General features: G+C 44.0%; 1 protein-coding gene across 1 annotated transcript; it reads right to left on the reverse strand.

The window, feature by feature from the left end:
• Positions 1-1,650: 1,650 nt before the first annotated feature.
• Positions 1,651-14,347, reverse strand: RAB33B (RAB33B, member RAS oncogene family). The gene is made up of 2 exons (XM_006261715.4): positions 13,977-14,347; positions 1,651-4,804 (listed from the first exon to the last, which is right to left on the reverse strand). The coding sequence occupies exons 1-2, from the start codon at positions 14,220-14,222 to the stop codon at positions 4,361-4,363; spliced, it is 690 nt and encodes a 229-aa protein (XP_006261777.1). The 5' UTR covers positions 14,223-14,347; the 3' UTR covers positions 1,651-4,360.
• Between the last annotated feature and the right edge of the window lie 8,515 nt (positions 14,348-22,862).

The raw sequence follows: 22,862 nt of genomic DNA on the forward strand, positions 1-22,862 counted from the left end.
CCTGGCTGCAGCCCTGTACCCTGCTGTGGGCTCAGAAATCTGGGGGAGCACATGCCCCTTCTCAACTCCCCTCCACTATGCTGCCTGTGCTCTCCTACCTCCTGTCATGTAGTCTGTGTTCCCTCGTCCCACCCCATAGGTTTACCTGGAGGGAGCTGCTCTCTACACATGGCAGCCAGGCTGTGGCATGTGTGCATGCTCACATGCACACAGTGCCCCCCCTGCATCCTACTCCCTCCACCCGAAGCAGCCCCTTGCAGGCTGGAACTCTGCCAGCCTGCAGAGGGAAACCCACTGTTTCCCAAGCTTTTCTCCTTTAAAAAGGAGAAAATCTGTGTTTTTTCATGGCAAACGGAAAACCTGGATCCCTTTAAATCAGATTGTTTCAGGTAGCTCCTGCCCCTAAGATGGTCTCCAGTCTGGAAAGTTTAAGAGTTAATTGGGACTGAGAAAGGACCTGGACCTTTCTAACTCAAAAACACCACCAATTCGGTCTTATGCCCTCTGTTGGCATAGCAATTTATAGATTAATCTTTGAGGAAAGGTGGGGATTATAACATTTGGAAAATGAGTATTTTTTGAAGGCACCAGCCCAGAGCAAGTAAGACCAAAAGTTAACAAAGTGATTTAAGACTACCCAAAGAAAAACAGATGCATCAGAAGGAAAAGAACAGAGCATATATAGTTTTTTTGCCAGTCTCCTCCCTCACTCATTTCCAGAAACAGAATCAATATTTTGCTCAGTGAAAGTAATTCACATTTGTCCCAGCACATAAAAGTCTGTTAGCCTTCCAGCTGCGTTATGAATTATAAATGATGCCATAATAGGCCCCTTTTACCATCCCTTCTTTCCATTTTTATGGGGGTAGAAGAGATGAATCTATGGTCCTCAGCGTTTCAGGAGGCAGAAACTTAGCATCAGGCATGATTTCAGATGCAAATGGTTTCATTCTCTTGATACAGGGAACCTGCCCCTCTTTATTGGCAGCAAGACCAGCATTCCATGGCTCCAAAATAAAATAAAATAAAATAAAATCTAGAAATGGAACAAAACCCCTGGTGGAGGGTGGAAAAGGCAGGAGAGTGATGGGCACAGCTGCTATACACAGCACCAAAAGTAAGATCTGAGAGTCTTGCCTAGCTGGAGGCCATGAACATTATTGAAAAGCAGGACTCCCTCTGTTGGGCTGCAAACTTCTATCCCTCAAAAAGGCAAAAGAAAAAAAAAAAAGAAGTTTTGAACACTGCTTTAAGAACTGTTCCAGGTCCAGGCTGCAGGTGTGGTAGCATGCTAAAGTAGGTCTTCTGGGTATGTTTAGCTCACAACAGAGGGTCAAAGAGATAAAATAATGGTAGCAAGTTACCTTGCTTTAATCCTGTTCTTCTTCTTCATGGTCTCTTCAAAACTGCTGCAAACTACAGGGAAAGGTAGGCCCCTATTGGAGATTTCAGCAGCACTTAAAGCACCTGGAACAGCCCATTCTAGAAGGGAGCAGGGAATAGTTGTCTACATGACGACTTTATGACAGGGCATTTGAGCATCTAGATAGGTGAAGACTATGGATTATTTTCTTTACTTAAGCATCACATAGCATTTTTTGTAAACTCCACCAAGAAAGAACCCACAAAACACAAGTGAAAACAAGGGAATATTATTTGTGGCAAAGCCAGTTTATTAGGTTTCTGGGATTGTGTCACATAATATTGTTTTAAACAGATACAAAATTACCTGACTTGAATTCTGACAGGGTGAAAATACATATACAAAATATTCAGTATCTTTGACATAAGACTTTGAGTGTCAGACATTACTAGTGAAAGCCAAGCAGCATACTGGTTCCTGAATTAATGATCAGTGATCGTTGTTACTGTGGCAGAACTAATAAAACATGCTTGGTGCTGAAGGCAAGATTACATAGCTAAAATTTATTTCACATGATTTGATGACACAGGGCCCTTATTTACAAGTTGTAAATTTTACTTAAACAAAATTTAGCGGGTTTCCAGGTGGTTGTAATAGAGTTTAACATTTATATTATATCTACTAAATTTATTTCCTTATGTCAACCCCTACCCTGACTGACTTTAATTCTGCCTTCTGTTTTTATTCTAAAAAATAAAAAGTTACGGTTAGAAAGCTTGTTGAAATACTTGAATACTATACAAACACTTAAGATTAATCCTTTTTTAAAAGTATAAGGACATGAGTGAAAAAAACTGTCCAGGAGGACTGTAAACCATACTTATTTGTAATATTATACAAATACATTTAAGATCAATCCCTTTTTTAAAAAAATCTTTAAGGACACTACTGTTAAAAAGCTGATTGTTCTCAGAAGGCTTGTAAACCAAATCCTAGTTGTTTAATGTTTAAAGCAGATAAATTTCCCTTTTTCAAAATGTTGCATAAATAAAATTACCATTATAGTTGTTATAGCAGCTTTACAAAAATTATTGTATATCTTATTTTTAAAACAAATAAAAAATAAATTTAAAAATTCTTAATTCTAATTCCGATTAGTCAAAATTGATTGATCTTTCTAAATCTAGAACGTAACATGGAGAAAGAATTACATTATTATCCTTCATAGTTTGGTTAATACAATTATCTTGTTTCTGCACTTAAATTATCTTAACATAACCTGCCGTGGTGGCAGTTTATAAAATGATCATTGTAATAGTTTCAGTCAGCATTATACATGACATATCATAAAGCAGAGCTCTCCATTTTGACTTAATTTTCTTTGAACATTTAATGTTCAAACAAAACAGTTTGATCAGTCCACATGAATGAAGTCATATGCTGAATTATATGGCTTGCATTCCCTTTTGATGTTACCATATGATTACGTGCAACTCAGCATGCTTTTCAATAAGAAATACAATCTCCAAACAAAAAACTGGAATGAAGAGATTGCAATACATTTACAGTATCTGTAAAACTCAGATGAAGGTTCTAAAACGTATTTTTTGCACAGTTCACCTTACCTATGCTAAGAAATCAATCAAGGCGACCGCTTACACAGAATGTAGCCTGCAAACAGCTGAGACAGACTTGTTTGGGGATGGACAAAATGATGTACTAAGTCTTCCTCATATTTAACGTACACTATAGAAATTTACACGCATTTTAAAGAAGCATGAGATTCTCTAAACTTTAAAGAGACTGTATCATTTTCTTCTTTACATGTGTAGACAGGAACTAACCTTCAGCTATTCTAGAAGTTCGTAGGCAAATTCAGTTGCACAGAACAGCAGCCTTCAATCCCATTTTGATGGAGACCTGTATATACCATTACATTATAGTGGCTATGACATTTTCAACAAATAAGGCATAGGCTCATATTTGGCAAGTGGGCATCAAGACTAGCATTTCCCCACCAAGTGCTTTAGTCCCAAAAAATGCATCCTAACTTTCTTCATACAATTTATTTTTTCAGACTATTTAAAAAACAATCCCCTCCTCCCCTGCCAGAAAGTCAATATTTACCTCTGCCAACTTTGCTCGTGTTTTAATCTACTGGACTGTGTTTACTTACCCTGGGAACAATTCAAATACAGAATATCTCCTCAATAGGATCTTAAATAATTTTAGTTCTTAGAAGCTGGGTGGGATATTAGGCCCCCGAGTTTTCCATAAAATCCCACCTGTCTTTTACCCAAACTATCTTCTATAAGATGAAAAGCAGAGGACATGTGCAAACCTCAAAAAACAAAAATTAATCAAGGTTTAGCTTTGAACAACTGTGCAGGGAGGACAAGGACAACAGTTTGTGAATTCTCTCCCCCTTGCTCTATATAAAAATAGATGGTTTAATGTGAAATGACAGACCATTAAGGTCAATGCCATGTGAGCATTCTATATTGACTCTTTCCCTCTTTTCTCAGCAGGCAGTTGTGTGTGTAGATGTTTAGAAATACAGCCAGAACAACTTCCACTATTACCCCAGATGCTCAACACCTATTCTCTGTCTCTTGGCCTAAGGGAGTAGGTCTTCCCATGTTATCCTACTGAGATACAAGCCAAAGTAGTATCAGTAAATTGGGATATTTATATATATAACCTTACCAAAACCGATGAAAATGATCTCTAGCAGCAAGTGACTTTGAGTGGGCTCACTCGATCTAAACTTCACTTGAAAGTCTTTTCTCCTGTATGTGTACAATCAAAATTCAGTAATTCAGACAGTACAATAATTACAAAGTGCAAAGAGATGAGTAGGGCACACAGATACAAGAAAAAACACATTAAAGTACCAAAGAGATCTGATATAATTGCTACTAGTACCTGGAACATTACCAAGGTAATTTTAAAGCATTTGCAAATACAACGAGGTGGTGACTGCATAAATACTGTGATCTAACACCAGCAGGTCATGGCAGGTTTTGGTTCAGGTTTTAAGTGTATCTCACCACTGCCTGGGGGTTGACTAAGCATCAATGGCTTGTGGCTCTTGAGCTTGTGAGCCAGTGTCATAAATATGGCTTCCACATGGTCATTGTCATTGGGGCTTTTAGCAGAGGTTTCAAACAGTGGCATACTGTGAGTATCAGCAAACTTCTGGGCCAAGTCTGTAGGCACCTGAATAGCATTTCTCAGGTCACATTTATTTCCGACAAGAATCCGTGGTATATCGTTGGCAAGCAAGTGTTGTTTGCATTCCTCTATCCATGATGGCAGACTGTGAAAACTGGCAAGGTTTGTCATATCATACACAAACACAACAGCGTGTACATTCCTGTAGTAGTGCTGCACCATGCTCTTTCTAAACCGCTCCTGTCCCGCTGTATCCCACAGCTGGATCTGAAATGGGAAAAGGAACAAAAACAGACCAAAAGTAGAACTGGTTTTGATTCATGTTGGAAAATGATGCAAATCATTCCTAACTATGAAAATCATATAGATCTCCTCTGAATTAATCATATTCTGAGGTTTAGTTCAAGAGCTAAAGAATTTTCTTCGCCTGAATTTTAGAAGGTTACAAAATGTTATGTGAATATTTTCCTTGCAGAGCCATCTGCTCCTTATTAAAAATACCAAGAAATTACCGTGTGGCATTTAGCTTGATCACCAATACAGATTTCTGAAAGAGTTTATTGATGCTGATATTTTGTAAAAGCTGACAAAAGGATATTGAAATCTGTGGCAAAAAGGCTTTATTTGAACAAGTAGCAAACGAATGTATATCAGCGCATATTTGTTTTTGCTGAAGAGGATTTCTGCTACCAGAATTAATATTATCTTACTGAGAGTGGCAGTTTTACCACAGAATGAGATATCTGTTGGGTCCAGGAACAGTAGCTTTGATTCCCTCTCACTCCATATGGAACGTTTACTTAAAGCAGAATCTCATTTCCAAGTACCTGAACTTACCCTAATGCTCATTTTCAAAGAGCGCCCAGGAGAACTAGGGACTTCAAAGTGAACATTCATAAAGCCAAGTCATCCAACTAACCTAGATTAGCTATATAGTTTAACAAGTTACCTACCTGATCCTCAGCCCTAGTGAGTTGAGAAACTGAACTTTTAAAGTCCCTACCATGCATGATGACTTCCTAGTTGTCCAAGATGGACCAATTTTGGGTTAAACATCAGAAAATAAAGTCTTCTCCCTTCAGCATTTGCAGGGAGAAATCTGAAGAAAAAAAAATTCTTTTAACAAAGTGATTTTTTCCCCCAAACTCAGAATACATGGAATTTTACATGCATTATGAAGAACTGGATTTACCTTATTGATTTGCCTATACACTTCTGTTCCAGCAAGATATATGACAACAGTTTATGAATTACTTCAATCCCTATATATTTTCCTCTACGCCACAGTATTCTCATGTTGGCCATAGGTTTTAGACCTTTAGATCAACTATTTCTGTGGAGCTGGCTTGTACAATGAATTGTATAAGGAACTAAGATTTACACAATTACCAAAAAACTCTGAACTGTATAGCTGTCCTATGCATCATGATTATGTATTCCATGGTATGTTCTTATGTCCAAAAATATATACTCCTATTTAGCTTTTTAAAGTTAACACCAGGGATCCTGGTTTTCCACTTGTTGTGGAAAAACACAGATTTTCCTCTTTAAAGGAGAAAAACATGGGAAACAGTAGGTTCCCCTTTCAGGCTGGCAGAGTTCCAGCCTCCAAGGGGCTTCTTGAGGCTGCAGGGAGCAGGAGAAAAGCGATCAAAGTAGGGGTGCCGTGTGGTGCACAAACACGTACGTGGCAGCCAGGCGCATGGAGAACAACTCCCACAGCTCCCTACAGGTACATCTACGAGGGCAGGAGTGGGGTTGCGGCACAGGCCATGCAGAGGAAGAGAGGTGGAGACAGGCCATGCATTGGGTGGGGAAAGGAGCACAGGCAATGGGGCACGGGGAGCATATTCCCTCCGAGATTACTGTGCCCAGAGCAGGACGTGCACTGCAGCAGGACCAGACTCAGCTCCAGAGGAGGCACCTCTGTGGCCCAGCATGTGGGAGGGAGCGTCATGCCATCATGGCTGCCAAAGTGAGATGTGGTGGCATGGATTTGTGCCCCTCCCCCCGCTGCTGCCACGCAGTGCTTTATCTTGGTGGCCATGGCATCAACTTCTGATATCAACAGGGACTGATTATTTTACATATAGGAGCAGTTACTTAAAACATGTTCTACAGTGATCTAATTGTTGTGTGTGACATTAGTACAACTAAAAAGAATCAGAGAAACATTGATTTGCTATTTTGTAACATGTTAATGAAAGCTTAGAGGGAAAAAAATCAGATATTTTATTTTTAAACCTTGTTTGTTTTCTTCATGCATTCGGTAGTATTTCTGCATGGTTTATTTTCCATTGTCAGATGCCTTTCACAGAGTAACAAGGAAAAGAAGCACATTTTACAAGACAGAAAAACACAACTGTAAAGCCATAAGAGTTGGTATTAAGATTAATACAAATTAAGAGCAGGCACAGAACTCCAAATTATTATTATTTTTTAAATTGGCTATGTTTATGTGCATCTCTTGAAGCATCCTTAGTTTGCATATTTCCTTTACAGAGATGTTCATAAAATGATTTTCAGAATAAAGGGCTGTCCGGGATTTTATTGCTTTAAGTGGCTGAAGATTTTGGACTTTTGCTCTCACAAAGCTGTGTGTAGCACTTAGACTAACTCATACATTATTAGCAACAACAGACTGATCTATAGTTTTCTTTATTTAAAATTCAGCACAACCCCATCTTTTTCAACAGAGGGTTGTCGTTAGAAACTACTGAGGAGGAAGATCTTGATATAATAGTTAATCTTAGTATGACTGAGACGTCCCTGTGAGGCAGCCTTGAGAAAGGCAAATACTGTCAGGCAAAATCTCTCCAGTAAAGAAAAGGAAATATTGATGTCATTATACATGCCATTGGTGAGACCCACTTTGGGATACTGAGTACAATTACAATCACTCACGTTCCAGGAAAATGAACTTGGAGTAGAACCAAGAAAGGCTACGAGGATGATCAGAGGAAATAGAAAGCCTGTTGTACACAAGAAGAGACTAAAATGGATTGCCCTTCCAGCAAAGTGAAGGCCAAGAAAACACGACTGCAGTCTATAAATACATCCATGAGTAAACACCAGGGAAGAAGAAAATCTATGCTGGGACAAGAACATGAAATGGTCACAAATAAATCTACGTGGAAATCAGAAGAAGCTTCCTACCTATCTGAGAACTGAGGTTGTAGAACAGTCTTCCAACTGCAGCCAGAGGGACAAAATATAACTACTTTTTATAAAGGAATAGAATATAGTGCCTGTGATACCAGGGGGGCTGGACTTAAAGACCTAGGACATTCCTTTTGGTTCCATGATCCCAAAACATGCTTGGGGAAGAACCTCCCCCCAAAAAAGGTTTATGGAGAATATTCTTCTACTCAGAATAAGAACAGATTAAATAACTGAAAGGGCTAAAATTAGGTCCTCCTGGGTAGAGCATAACTTTACAAAATTCTACTAAAACTCTAGGTTTAAAAACAATGATGTATTTATTTGAGTAACTGCAGAACTAGAAGACATACTTCCCCTGCTTTCCCTTAAAAAAAGAATTGTAAAAGCCAAACCTCAAAAAAAGTGGTGACGACAGCTTCCATTAAAGTTAGACCCACATAATTAAAACCTGTAGGTAGGAAATAGTCTCCTTTAGTTTCTACTGCTTAGATCCACTCAAGGGATAAGTTAAAAATTGAGAAAATACTCACATAATGACAGCCTTAATGTCCTAATCACATCTAAGCACTGTTTTTTCAAAAAGAAGCAATACAAAATACAACGACAGGAACATAACTTGCTCCTGTGTCCTGCCTATGTGGGAAAATCCTGTTGAGAAGAATTGTGCCTATGTTACTGGCAATGACACAGCATTTCTACAGCTGCAGGGGAAGTGTTCTGTGCTGAAGCAAGAGAATGACCATCCAGCTGGTTGGGGGAGGGAAGAAGAGAGGAAAAGAAAAGGAGATTAATTTATGCACTCCTCCAAAGCAATGGGAGAAAATTCCAAAGTTCAGCAGCTCCTCCAGAATACAAGAACAGCAGAATAAAGCTCACATAAGTCTCTCTCTATTCTTTCTGCAAGCATTGCCAGAGAAGTGCTATAAGCACTTGCTACGAGCACATGACGCACCCTTAGCAGTCAAAGCAGTGATGGATTAATGGCAAAACTTTTTTTAAACAACAGACAGAAAAAAATGACCTAGAGCTTCATGAGAATAGAGAAAATGGAAGGAGCCTGCTGAAAAGGAAGATGATAAGCTCAAGGAACCAGTATGCCCTGCAGGGAATATCTTTTACCAAAATGGCCCAATAGCCTAGTGGTGGAATTATTTTAGAATTGAGGACCAAATCCCTCACTTATTCCAGAGGCCCCCAAAGCAGTGAACACACTTGAATGGTGCTGCAAGGGTGCTCACTCACGCTCTAGTGATGACCTCATGACACCTAATGGATACCAACAAACCAAGGAACAACAGTGTTCAGTTTCTCAGCCTCAGAGGAGGGACAATACACAGCCTCAAGGGGCATGTCCCCATGAGTGGGAACATCCATTTTCCTGGGCACAAATACCAGCAACACATATTTGTGCTGCTGCTAGGTGTCCCCTGGCATGCATGCCCCTGCACATGTGCTCTGGCACGCAGCAAATTGACCTTGGTGGAGTAGGGGAGGCTGAAGCCAGCACCTGGGATGGCCCCAGCAGCCTTATCTGGGGTCCTGGGCGTTTCCCAGGACTACACCAGTGGCAATCTGGGCACACAGAGCGTGGCCAATAGCCAGAGCATGGCTCTGACCAGCCAGGCTCCAGTTTCAGGTGCCATACTCCAGCCATGTGCACTGCCCTGCTTTTTTTGGTGTATTTAATGAAGTTGGGGGTTTTTTTGACACCAGGAAAAAAATGTTGCACTGCTAATTTGCAGCTCAGTGAACATGTGTATGTGTGGTTTGTGGTGCTGCAACAGGTTTGCAAGCACTGCAAATTGCACGTGCATACTTGTGGGGACACACCCAGGAAAGGAAAAATGTAGAGGAGAGAATTCTTGAGAACTTTAAAAGAAAAAAAAAAAAGAAAGAAAGAAAAAAGGATGGAACAAAAGCAGAACAGTCAGTGTTGGCATGATGTGTGATTGGAAAATTAATAGAAGACAGGAAAAGATGGGAGGCTGAGAAAATGGCGCACAGAATTGGAAAGAAGAGAAGCTCTGAGACTTCACAAAGGATTTTTTTCCCCTTGATCAGACTAGCATACATTGTCTTTTGCCTTCACCCATGCCTTTTCCTAGTTTATTCTATTAACCAATTAATACATCCTCATTACAGTAGCAGGGGAGTGCTCTCCTCACTCCTGCTTTAACCTACAGGCTGTTGTTATACAGTGTTCTTGGTGTTTTAGACATTGTGCCTGGTAGTTGTGTAGAAGGTTTGAAGTGACAATTTTCAGAATTTCTTGCAAGTTTCCTCTGTAAGCACAGGGGACTAAGCCTTGAGGGCCTAGCAAGCCTACACTCCTTTGTTGTTTCGCCAGCAGCCATGCAAACAAACACACATAAAAGAAGAAACATCATCAGTGAAATCTGATGGGACCAAAAACAGAAAAGTATTGTACTGTATTAAATGGGCGTTGGGCCCGGTTCCAAGTGTATAGTTATTTCCCATGCTTCCATTATCTTTTAAAGTTCAGCGCCTAAGGCCAAACTATAATATGGACTTTAATATATGGTACAGGTTTCCCTCAATTTATGCGGGTTTGATTTATGCAAATTTGCTCTTATGCAATGACCCTTTTGTACCCGAAATTCGTTATATGCGAGGTAAATTGTCATATATGCGACCAGCATAGGTGCGTTCTGCCCTTCCCCAAGCAGGTAAGTCTGAGTTTATGAGAGGAGGAAAAGGGCCATGAGCAGAAGGATGGGTGAGGGGAGGGTAAAGGGCCGTGGGGCCAGGCCCTACTCACCTGCCCCTGAAGAGCCTGCTCTCGTCCAGCTGTAGGCGGCTGCCTGCCCCTGCTGCAGCTGCTCTGGCTGTGCCATGCCCCAAACCCCCCAGGTGCTCCACTTCCCCTGGGGCACCATGCCCCAAACCCCCCAGCACAGTGCAGCCCAGCAGCTGCAAGCAGGTGACATCCACTGCTATTAGGGCTGCAGCAGGGGCAGGAAGCTGCACAACAGCAGGATGGGGCCAGTGGCCACTGCAGACTCAGGCCGGAGGTGGCACCAGGCTCTTCCTGGCACTCAGGGTGGGCCATGGCATTGAGAGGGTGGCTGCTGCCACCCCAAATTTGCCACAGGCCCCCTCAACCTGCCCTCCCACCCTGAAGCAGCCAAGCGCCGGCCCCAGCCTGCAGCAGCCACCGGCTGCAGGCAGCTGCCTGATCCTGCTGCAGCTCTGGGAGCAGTGGACGCCGCCTGCTAGGCTGCACCATGCTAGGGGGTTCAGTGCCCATGGGGAAGCAGAGCCCTGGGGGGTTTGGGGCACGGTACAGCGCAGCAGCTGCAAGCCGCTTGTATCAGCCGCTCCTAGAGCAGCTGCAGCAGGGGTGGGCAGCCACCTGCAGCTGGATGAGAGCAGGCTGGGGCCAGCGGCCACTGCAGACCTGGGTTGGCGACGGCAGCAGGCTCTTCAGAGGCAGGTGAGTGGGGCCTGGCCCTGAAGTGGGGTAAATGGGGAGAAGTGGGGTGAGTGGGGCTGCTGTCCACCCTAAGCACCACGAAGAGCCCGGTGCTGCCTCTGCTGCAGCCCCAGGAACAGCAGACACCGCCTGCTTGTAGCCACTGTGCTGCACTGCGCCCCTCTCCCTGCCGCTTCCCTAGACCCAGCCCCACTCCCTCACTACCCTGGGAATGCATCCCTATCTACTTAATTGTAAAGTGGGTTTGCTTTATGTGCCATTCCCTGGGAACACTTCTACCGCATAAATGGAGGGAAACCTGTATATGTCAATATAATGTGGCTGGGTTATTAAGAAACAAATAAAAGCCACACTAAAACATTCTGCCACTAGATTTTGCAAGCAATTGATGTCTTGCACCTACGTTTTAAGCTGTACAAGTTTGCTTTTAGCAGCCTTTAAGCTCCCTAAGAAAGGTTCACACTTGGATCAATTTTTACCAACCTAAGCTCAAGGTAAGAATAAGAGCTAACAAAAACTATGATCAGAATCAAGAGGGAAGAGCAGATGTGATGCTGCCATTCTTCGCACTAGATCTCCTGACCTGGCATGTGGCAGTCTGAACACAGCCTTAAGCTGTCACTGAAATACACTGTAGTCTTTCATTGCTAAAAGCTGATCTAGTTGCTCAAGATGGTTGGCATCTTAAGTATATGTAGTAGCTTGCTCCATGTGGCCTGTCATTTCTTAACCTAGTAATCTGTAAAATTCTCACTGCTGCTGTTGTAAATTGTAACACTGAGCCTTCATGTTGATCTAGAGCAGCAATTCTCAGCCAGATAGAAAAAGGTGCTGCAAAGTGTGGTGATAAGCAAGGTGCATACAAGGTGCAAAGAAATAACGCAGTCTGCGCAAGCTCAGGCTGGTTTCCGCCTAACCAATTCCTGACCCCCCACTGCTGGCCTGTCTGCAAGGAGGTAAGCACTGTAGTACTTAAGTTAGTTTTTGAAATGGGGTGCTGCTCAGTTCAAAAAATAAGTCACAGAGGAAGGCCTCAAGCCCAACAAGGGGGAGAATCATTGTGCCGGAAAGACCAAGCAGTCTCATACTCAGCATCTCACCTTCTCCAGCTCCCTCCTGGGCATGTCCCTTGTGGCCGCTGTGCCTCAGGAAGGATTTCAGAGCAGTGCCACCCTTGCTGTGTGTGCATCTGGCCAATACACTCCTTCCAGGCTGGTGACAGCAGCTGGGGCTACAAACACTGCATTGGCACAGCATTCTGGCAGCCTGCCCAGAGCCCTGCAGGCAACAGGACAGGGCACAAAGGGACCCCAGGCCATAGCTATCTTGTGTGCATATACTTTGTGGGTACAGCTGTGTGCACAACCTGGCGTAAGCTAAAACATGGTTACAACAGAACTTATGCCAGTATCTCAAAGGGCATTTGAAACTCCTTTCCCCCTAACTCTGCAATGTTTTAAACCAAAACAAAGTAAAAAAAAAAAAGGAGGTGATGACATCCTACTAGGGTACATAAGATATCAACTCAGTGAACCAAAGACCTAACCTCATTAAGATTTGGTGATGTTGGTTTCAATCTTGTTTAAGCAAGTTTCTGCTCCTACTCTACACAGAGTGCCAATACATGAGCAACGATACTGTAAATTACAGCGTGTTGGGGCAGACTTGATTAATCGAGGCTGCTGGAGTGAGGTAATTACCGCACTCCAGCAGCCTCACGTCTCGTGTATCAGCGTTCCTCTGCTTAAAAATGGCAGCCGGGGCACTTTTAACGAGCTTTAAAAAAATTGCCTGCAGTGCCATTTTTAAGCATGGGGATGATGATTCACGAAATACTCCAGGTGCTTTAATTCCAATGGATCTCAAAGCTGCTCTAATTAAACCACCGCCCCCTGAGCATGTGTATAAATGCCCTTAGTTTTTTGGTCTGGTATGGGGACTATGGCCCTTTAACGTGATTCAGATGTCAATTGCACTATGAATAACAACAGTGCTACACCTTCAGCCAATCAACAGCACCATAAGGTGGCAAACCAAGCACAAAGTTGGCCTGTAAAATATGGGGAATAGTTTTGTGGCTCCTTTGCATGGGGCCATACATAGAGTGTGGTAGCACCCCCATCCTGAGCTTGACAATCAGCTGATAAGGTCAGCATCAGCATGGGGTAGAGATCAGTGGAGAGTCCAGCAGAGGGCCAGGAAAATAGTTAGAGGGCTGGGGAACAGGATTTACGAGGAGAGGCTGAGGCAACTGGACTTAGTCTGGAGAACAGAAGATTGAGAGGAGATTTAATAGCAGCCTTCAACTATCAGCAGGGGGGTTATACAAGGAGGCCGAGGTCATCTGCCATCACTGTCCTCAGTGGTAGCAGATGACAGACCAAGGAGCATCCATCCCAGGTTGCAGCAAGGGAAGTTTAGGTTAGATATTAGCAAGAACTGTCTCATGAGGAGGGCAGTGAAGTACTGGAGCAGGTTACCCAGACAGGCTGTGCAATCTCCATCCTTGGAGGTTTTTAAGACCAGGCTAGACAAAGCCCTGGCTGGGATGATGTAGCTGGGGCCAGCCCTACTGTGAGCAGGGGGTCAGATTAGACCTCCTAGGCTCCCTGAATTGTCAACCTGAATTTTCTATGAACTATGATGAGCTTCAGGTCCACGCCTGCTCTGGTTCCAATGTCAAAGATAGGCAGCTCCCCTGAGGGGGAACCTGGCAAACCCGAAAACACCAGGAGTGGGGGCTGGGCAGGGGGTTTCAGGCGTCTCGGAGCCCTCCCCTCCCCTCCCACCCGCCGGGGCGCGGGGCCGGGTGGCGCCGCCCACCTTGATGCGCTCGCCGTCGATGGTGACGGCGCGCTCGCGGAAGTCCACGCCGATGGTGGCCTCGGTGCGCTGCGGGAAGCGCCCGGCGCAGAAGCGGTAGGTCAGGCACGTCTTGCCCACGTTGGAGTCGCCGATGACGATGATCTTGAAGATGCGCGAGCGCGCGGGGGGCAGCCCGCCTGGACCCGCGCCGCCGCCCAGGCTCAGCTCCAACGAGGACTCCAGCTCGGCCACCGCCGCCATCATCGCGGCCTCAGGCCCGTCACCCAGCGCACGGGGCGGCGGTCAGCTGCCGCCGCGCGCGCTCATCGCCCTAGCATCCGGCCCCTCCCCCCCGGCGACAGTCGCGGGCACGCACCGCCCTGCCACCTCAGCCGCTGTCCCCGCCTCCCAGCCTGCGATTGGCGGAGAAAGCGAGAGTTCTCGCGAGAGCAACCTCCCCCTCTTTCAGCACCCGCGCGGAGCAGAAGATGGAGGTATCGCGAGAGATTGGAAAAGACGAGGGCGGGGTTGGCAACCGAACCCCTCCCCCTCAGCTCTTGCTTCAAAGTGGGCGGGGACATAATGGCGCAGGTCCCGCCCCGCGGGGTGCCCGCCCACCCTGCCCTGGCACGCCTCTTGGGGCGGGGCTAACGGCAGGGGCGGGGCTAAGGGGCGGATGCTGCGTGTGGCCCGCGCATCAGAGCTGGCGGGGGGAGCTGCAGGAACAGCAGCGCCACCAGCCGGGCAGTGGTGCCAGGTGTACGATCATTTTCGTATATGTACCGTAATTTTAATGTTGTACCATCAATAATAATAATAAGTTCAAAACGTAGGATAATTTTCGAGGCAGCTAATTGATGCAGCATATGCAAAACCCAAGTCACTCTCAGGAACTCTTAACTGACTTTTTTTTTAAATGTTGTAACATTAAAAAATATATATTAATTTATTTCATGTTCCAGGTCAAAACAGTTCCAAATCGTATCAATTGAGCAAAACTCGGTCATTCCAAAAACCAAAATGATGGAGCAGGCAGAACTCAATCTTTCCAAACAGCGTGTGTGGCACTACAACCGGCAGACATCCTCCATCCCCAGTTCTCACCCTGGGACTTCAGATACTCCCAAATCCGTTGGCAGACATCCTACGTGCAGGCCCAAGCCTGGAGGAATTTGGATGCCTGGAGAAACTATAAGGAAGCATCCTCCATCCCAGCCTCTTCAGTCTGGGTCTTCAAATGCTTCCTACACTCAGTCTTAGCCCAGTCTGCTGTCAGTATTTTCTTACGGATGCTTGCCTCAAAGAAATGCTTAAACTTTGGGGACCCAGTTCTCACTCACTCACTGGCGAGCAGTATAAAATAAAGAATAAGACTCATTTGCATATTTCCCCCCAGCACGTGGGGTATAAGGGGTCCCGAAGCAGCCCCTTGCAGGCTGGAACCCTGCTAGCCTTCAAGGGGAAAGCCACAGTTTCCCACATTTATCTCCTTTAAAGGAGAATCAATGTTTAAAGTTCATTCATGACCCTTTCATATATATTCTTGTGACCCACTTTTGGGTCGCAACCCGCAGGTTGAGAAACTCTGATCTATATGTCCCTGGCATCCACCATTCATGGAGTCAGAGATGCCAAGGGAACATCTCCAACGGTTCTGTTCAACAGCCACTGATAGATCCATCGTCCATGAATGTATCCAGGCCCCTTTTGAACCTGGCTATGCTCTCTGCCTCCACTACCTCCTGTGGCAATGAATTCTACAAGTTAAAGACATACCTTGCCAAAGAAATACCTTCCTGGAGCTCTGCACACACTTATAGCATCCTACTGCAGATGTAAAAACTGATTCAAAATGAGGGGCCGAAATGGTTGGAGAAGCTGGAACCACAAGATTTTTTATCATGGAAAACCCCTTTTTTGTCATAGACTCACGCTTCAGCAGTTATCCTGGCACGCATCCAAGAGCCCCATCACTTCACATGCAATCATTGCCTGCCCCAGCTTGCAACCCAGCCATGCTGAAGCTCAGGCTGAAATTCCCCCAGGCCTGAGATAGCTCTGGGGCAGTCAGTGCAAGTATCGCGGCAGTGCAGACATTTTGTTAATTCAATGCTGAAGTGTAGGGAGGGGAAGTTGGATCTTGATATAGCCGTACAACGTGGCAGCCCTTCAACTTGAGCGTTCTGCTGTCATTTACAATAATACATGAGATAACAGCAAGTTCATCTGGGACAAAGATACATTTAGGTCTAAAATGACTGACATATCTCATAATGAGAAGGGAAGCGTGGCGTTGTCTATTAATGGATGCTTGAGGCACAGCAGGCAACCTAGGAAGAGGTGTGATAAAGTCATCAAGCGCATACAGTTTCCATCAGTAAAACCTGCAAAGAAAACAACCAGATTAAGTAATAAAATGGCACTTTAGCAAAAATGATAGGGATTCTCTTAAAAATAGCTGACCTGGCATCTGAAAGCACTTAGCACCGGTAGATATATTCAATCCCAAATCCTTCAGAAACATTGGGGTATGATACATTTTAATTTCTGTAGTGTAATGAAGCTTACTCCTCCTTTTTCCCCAGCACTTCTGCCTTCTCTTATCTGGTTGGAAAACTTGAGGAAGTTTGGATGATCTTTGACTCCTATCGAACAACTGCTTACATGCTTGCAGGACAGTAATTCTGAATGATATTCTGCTCTCCAAGTGACAGGCTAAACCACAGTTGGCTGAATCCAATAATGGAATCAGAGATTGACACATTGAGCATGGCAGGACCTAATTTTTAGGGCAGAACATCTGGGGCATAATCCCAAACCCTTAATTAGGTGCCTAGTACCTATGCACTCCACAGGAAGAGTTAGGTACTGAAACTCCACCAGCAGTTCTCAAGCTTTTTAGACTCAAGACACCCTTTACAAAATACAAGCTCTTAGATTCCACTTCATTTTTGATTATGGAAAAATAATCCAACCTCGTCTTCTGCAGCAAAGAACCTAGGCTACAACAGGTCTGAATGTGAATTACGTGCAGCTGTTTACACATCTAGCAGTGCTGATGCTATACAGCACCCTTTAAGGGATTTCAAGGGTCTTTGGTTGAGAATCACTACCCTGCATACTGAGCAAGAAGGAACTGCTCCAGAGAGGAAAGCTCTAGAGCTTAAGCACCTGCTTTCACTCAGGATCTGGGGCGCACAAGCTCCTCCTGAAAAATAGGTAATTATATCCAAAACAAGCGGCTTTCCAAAGGCTCACATTTTTTTTCCACCCACCTTTTATATTGCGAGGGGGGCAGCTCACCTATACCTGCTGAAACTGTGTCACTATGCAGTAAAGAATGCAGGCTTCACTGGGCGAGAGAGAGCAAGCATGACATCATAACCTAGTGGATAGTGCATTTGAGGACAATGCCACAGATCATAGTTTGAGAGACTCTAATCTAGCATTCCAACTACCTGCCAAAACAAGAGCTCAATAGCTGTTCAGCACAATTTGGCAATACCTCATTTAACTGTTAGATTTACCCTATGTGAACCGGGCCAAGTTATAATATAATTACCTTTAAAATTGCTTGAGACCAGCTCTAAACACAACGCATCCTTATTGTCATTGTCTCCAGCTCTTCAGTGATAGTCCCCATGCACCATCTAGTGGCCAAGGAAATGTTGATTTTTTTGTTAACTTTTTAATGCTAATTTTAGTGACAGGTTCAGACATCCCAGCACCTTGCCCATGTTTTGTCTTCTATGCTTTGTCCACCAGCCCTTTGAAGATGAAGTAGCCAGCAATCTAAACCCCTGTTTTACTAGGAACAAAGCCAACAGGAATATTCACATTGGTTTTCTTGATTAATGCTCATCAGGAATATGACTAAGTGTTCTTCTGGCAGTCATCAGCTAGGTCAATTACTCCATGATGGGCACAAACTGCTGCTGAATGCTAAAGACCATGTGCCCTTTCTGTCCCTGCCTTTGGACCCTAGGTATTCCTAGTACACATCTAATATCTGACATTACTTTTGGCACCTGGGTTTCCCACTTGCATTGTTTATGCCCTGACATTAGACTAATGACACCTTCCTTAAGCCACCCTTTCCCCCCTTCCTACTCCCAGCAGTTCTTGCAAATTCCTCCAATCCCACAGAAGACACGAGCTGTTCTGGTTTACAGTTTCTCTCTTCAGGGACGTGATAAGTAGAGTACAAGAGAGAGACAAGGCTTTATATGGAATTTCTGAACACAACTACTTATCACTTAAAAGTACAGATTGTTCTGAAAACAAAACATCCAACATTGAAGACCCAACATAGACGTTTCCAGTCTACCCTGTCACAAGACTTCCTGAATAGCTTGTGTTGCCATGAACCTTTCCCCTGATGACCTGGTTCCTTCTGGATATTGTCTGGAGTGATTTTATGTTCCTGAGTTGTTAGTAGTCATGTGCTACTGGTCCTTGAAAAGAGAGATAAAAAGACAGTAGGACGGCCAGAACCAGCCTTATGTAGAGTCGGCAGTCAGACAGTACATAGAATACCAGGTTCCCCAACCAATGATAAGATGCTAATTTATCAAAACTTAAATTCTTCTCTGGAACATACTTGGTTTGACTAAACTTTGTGGGAAAAGGTTTATCTGATTCAGGGAGGGATATTTGGTAAAATCAATAGAGTGGTAAATAACAGACTAGCAAGTGATTAGGATACTTGTTTTTTGAGACATGAGGTCCTGATTCTAGGTCCTGTTCTGCCTGATTCATAGCAGAGACTCCAACCTAGGCATCTCACATCCCAAGCGACTTCCCTGACCTCCAGGCTCCTTGACTATTTTGGAGTGGATCACTCTCCTTCTGGAATTGTTCTGCTTTGTATAAATCAGCCAGTAAATATTAATTCTACCAAAGCAATCAAGGCAGATTTTAAAGACTAGTGGTTAAGGCATGCACTTGAGATATGGGAGAATGGCAGACAGAAAAAGGACTTGAACCTGATCTCCCATATCTCATGCAGGTGACTCCTGAGCTGGCTGTTCTGCTCCACACTTAACATTTTTTTACTATTTCAGAGAACTTGCTTGAGAATGCATAAAAGTAGTGCATCCATACATTTATTTAAACAAATCTTTTGTTTAAGTGGGCAGTCCCTCAGAAGAGGGCAGTCCCTCAGAAAACTCTTGAGAAAATCCTCAGGAAAATGCTCACTGAAATTAAAACAGGATTGCAGGATGAGGCATATCAACTCACTAGTCTTCAACTACAGACAAAAATCGAAGTCTGAAAAAAATATTGAAAACAAATTAGACTTACCTATTAGAATTTATTTCCAAGCATTCTTGGTAGACAACCCACATGGAACTAGCTTTTTGAACCAGGTTCAGTAGCATGAATATAACATCAGTGAGATCATACGGGTGTTCTACATCACTAAAAAAGGCTAGGTTAACAAACAAGAAATCTATTCCGTGTTAAAAAAAATCAAAACCCCCACACAGTAAAGGCAACACTTCAGTTTCATCATAAACTAAACTTACCAAGACAAATCTCAGGGCAGAGGTTTAGGATCAACATTAATTTTACTGCAAGGTAAGCTCAGCGTGCCTTGTCTTCACACCAGTTAACCACCCTGAGTTTAAACGAAAATGTGTTTTTTAGTAGTGAAGATAAGTACCGAGTAAAATGTGGTAGTATACAACAGTTTTCCAGGGATGGCCAAGTACTGTGTTTTACTTAAGAAAATATTGATGCGCTAGAGGAGTATTTTCAAAGGCGAAAAGAGGACACTATCCAGCTACTATCGACTTGGGTACCCGATTCTCCCTTGTGGCTTTCAAAATCTCCCCCTTGGAAACTAATAGGAATTGCTCTAATAAGAATGCTACAGAATAAAAATGTAGTTTAGCCCTCCATAATGTCAGGATGCCTCATACTAGATTCAAAGGCTGATATAACTCATTTGAACTCTGATCCTGTGAAGTGCTGAGTATTTTCAAATACTTAATGACTACAAAAGGAATGGAAAGCATTCAGCAGTTCCTCAGTGCCTCCTAGGACTGCAACCATAGGATGTTTGCAAGGCTTTCTTCTCTATTTGGACTAGTGCACACACACACCCTCCCACCCCTTTCCATACTTGACTAGCATTCTAGTAATGGGCAGGGGAAGGGGTGAGCAAGGCACTAGACCTAGGTGCCAACTTAGAGGGAGTACGGGAATGGCACAGCCCACCCTCTGCACCCCTGGAGTCTGTGGCATAGGGCTGTTTCTGCTGCTTCAAAAATTGGAGGTACAGGAGGGGCTGCGCTACTCCCACACTCTCTCTAAGGAACAGTCCTATGCCATACCTGCAGGAGCCAAGTATGGGGGACACAACAACAGCACCAGGGGTATTTGAGTCCTCAGGGCAGGTAAGACTGACCACCCTTCTTCCTGCTATCCAACACCCAGTACCTCCCCATGACGCAGGGCAGTTTTACCTCTGATTTGCACCTGATAATAGCAAGCAAAATAATTCCCAATTTTTGGCAGCTAAACAGAACCTCTCTTGATCCAGCCCTTTATATATAGGCTATTCCATGGTCATACTGCAGCATTCACCATTTCAGACACTTAAAGATGTTGATTAAATCATTAACATCTCATCCAGTACTTACTATAACTAAATTTAAACTTTTATTGCTACCTGGATTTACCAACCTTCTTTGCTGTTTTATGAGAAAGGAAGCATACAGAAAGCAGTGCATCAGAATAGTAACAGAATACATTTAAAACGTTTGTGACTCAAGCTTTGAAAAAATGTTTTTCTCCTTTAAGGAGATGAATGTTTTTAATATAGTATTCAAATGTGTGCAGTAAGCAAATGTGCAAGAGCATAAGTTTATAGATATTTTTATTTGGCAGATGTAGAAGAATTCGAAAGAGAGTTTCTGAAAATAGTTACAGCCATTTTGCTCATCATTTCAAGAATAATTATTCCCCCGAAGACATATTTTAACTTGTCAGTCATACAAAAATGCAAAAACCTGTCTGCATCTGAAAATTCGTGGGTCTTAGGGTAGAAAGCTAAGGAACAAATTAGATGACATTTAAAAAGTACAGGAAGATCTTATCAGGTGTTACTGAGTGGAATCAGAAAACGCCCTCTAGGTGATGACCTTGTAGTCTTGTCAAGAAGGTACTGATAATTCAAGTGAGGATAACATTAAATTCAAGCGGGTATTGTGTGTGCCTTCACTTGTGCCTCTAAACCCAGTTGTCTCATGTGCCTCCCAACCCAGAGCACTCCAGTATTCGAATTCCCAACACTTGGGTGTCTAACAGCAACTGGCTATAGCCAATTCTCTGGTGGTATATCCTGTGAAAATGTGAAACAGAAGGCTAAACTTAAACAGAAGCAAAAATTAGGGTCTGAATCTGAATCCCATTGAAATCAAGTTTTTCCTGTAATAATGGCTTGGCATCGTGTTTGAATTCAGTTTTCCATGCACAAGGATTTGTAATTTCCAAATATTGGGTGATATATTTTACCAACCCATATGTTTTGATTGCACAATTTTGAAATAATATTTAAATAGGGACTGATATGTCGCTAACTTCGTTATTGTCCCTCTGGGAGTGTCTTCCCTTTAGTGTCAAGTCATAAATCCCATATATTTGCAAAGAAAAGCGTTATTGCTCCAGCATATAAGAATGGGCTCCCACAATAAGTCTAAAAACTCATGTTAGGAACAAATTAGGCCCCTTATAGGAACCAACTAAACTCCAGTTAGAGACTTTCCTATCGTGGGAGATATGCAACCAGCATAAGTTTTACAGAAAACCAGGATGGTCCTTTCAAAAGAAGCCAACGTTTGTCAGTCAGTTGGGATGCAGGAGGTAGGGGCCTTGGATTAGAACGGAAAAACAAACTATGCATCTCCATGCAGGCATGTCCTTTCCACCCCCTTACAACATTCAGGATTTTATCCCTCTCTCTCTGCACTGGACTGTCAAGTTCCCACAGTGTCCTTACACCTCAGTTTCTCCTTTCAAGGTGCAGTCATGCTGAATTTATGAGAGCTGGCAGTTTTGTTCAAATTGAGTATCTGGTCATTGTCTTCCCTTGTACCTCCATTCATATGTTGACAGTCCTCGATAATCTTTTGATACCAACCAATTTTATGCCAATCCTACATGACTCATGCCTGATGCCTGGTCCCCCATTCTAAGAAACAACTTAACCCCTTCAGTCACAATAGGCGACAGTACAAATCATAAAGTCATAGAAAATTAGGGTTACAAGCATATGCGGATTAGCAGGGCCTGAGCCAATCAGAGGCCCCGCTTGTGGATGCTTCTGGTCAGCAGGGAAGCAAAAGCTGCAGTTTTAAACCCAACATTGTTTTTGTCTCCCAGCTGGTTGGCAGCAAGCAGCAGGGCCCCCAGGGCCCCTCCACCAATCAGTGGCAGGGAGACAAAGACGGCACCAAGTTTAAGACTGTGGCTTTTGCTTCCCTGCTGAGGAGTGAGCTGCAAGTGCAGCCCCTCCACCAGTCAGAGGCAAGGAGGAGGAGAGAGGGGAGGAACCTGCAAAATTAAAGGTATTGCCGTGCACATGGCCTGGGGCACAGCCAGGCAGCCAGCACCCTGCAGGTAAGCATGGGGGGCAAGGGAGAGGAGATGGAGGTGAGGGAGGGAGTGGGGCAGGGGCTGGGACTTCCCAGCCACAGTGGTGAATGCAACCCCAGGCCAGGAGTCACAGAGCTGCAGGCAGCTTGTCCAAGGGGCGGGGTGCAAGTGGCTCCCTGCCACTGTGCAAACCTCCGAGGGGGGCATGGGAGTCATGTGCCCCCTGGATTTGTATGTGGGGTGAAGATGGGCTGCCAGCTGCAGGCTTGGGGCCAGGGACTGTGCCAACCTCTTCCTGGTTGG

The sequence above is a fragment of the Alligator mississippiensis genome, chromosome 2 (assembly GCF_030867095.1).
Source record: "Alligator mississippiensis isolate rAllMis1 chromosome 2, rAllMis1, whole genome shotgun sequence".
NCBI lineage: Eukaryota > Metazoa > Chordata > Crocodylia > Alligatoridae > Alligator > Alligator mississippiensis.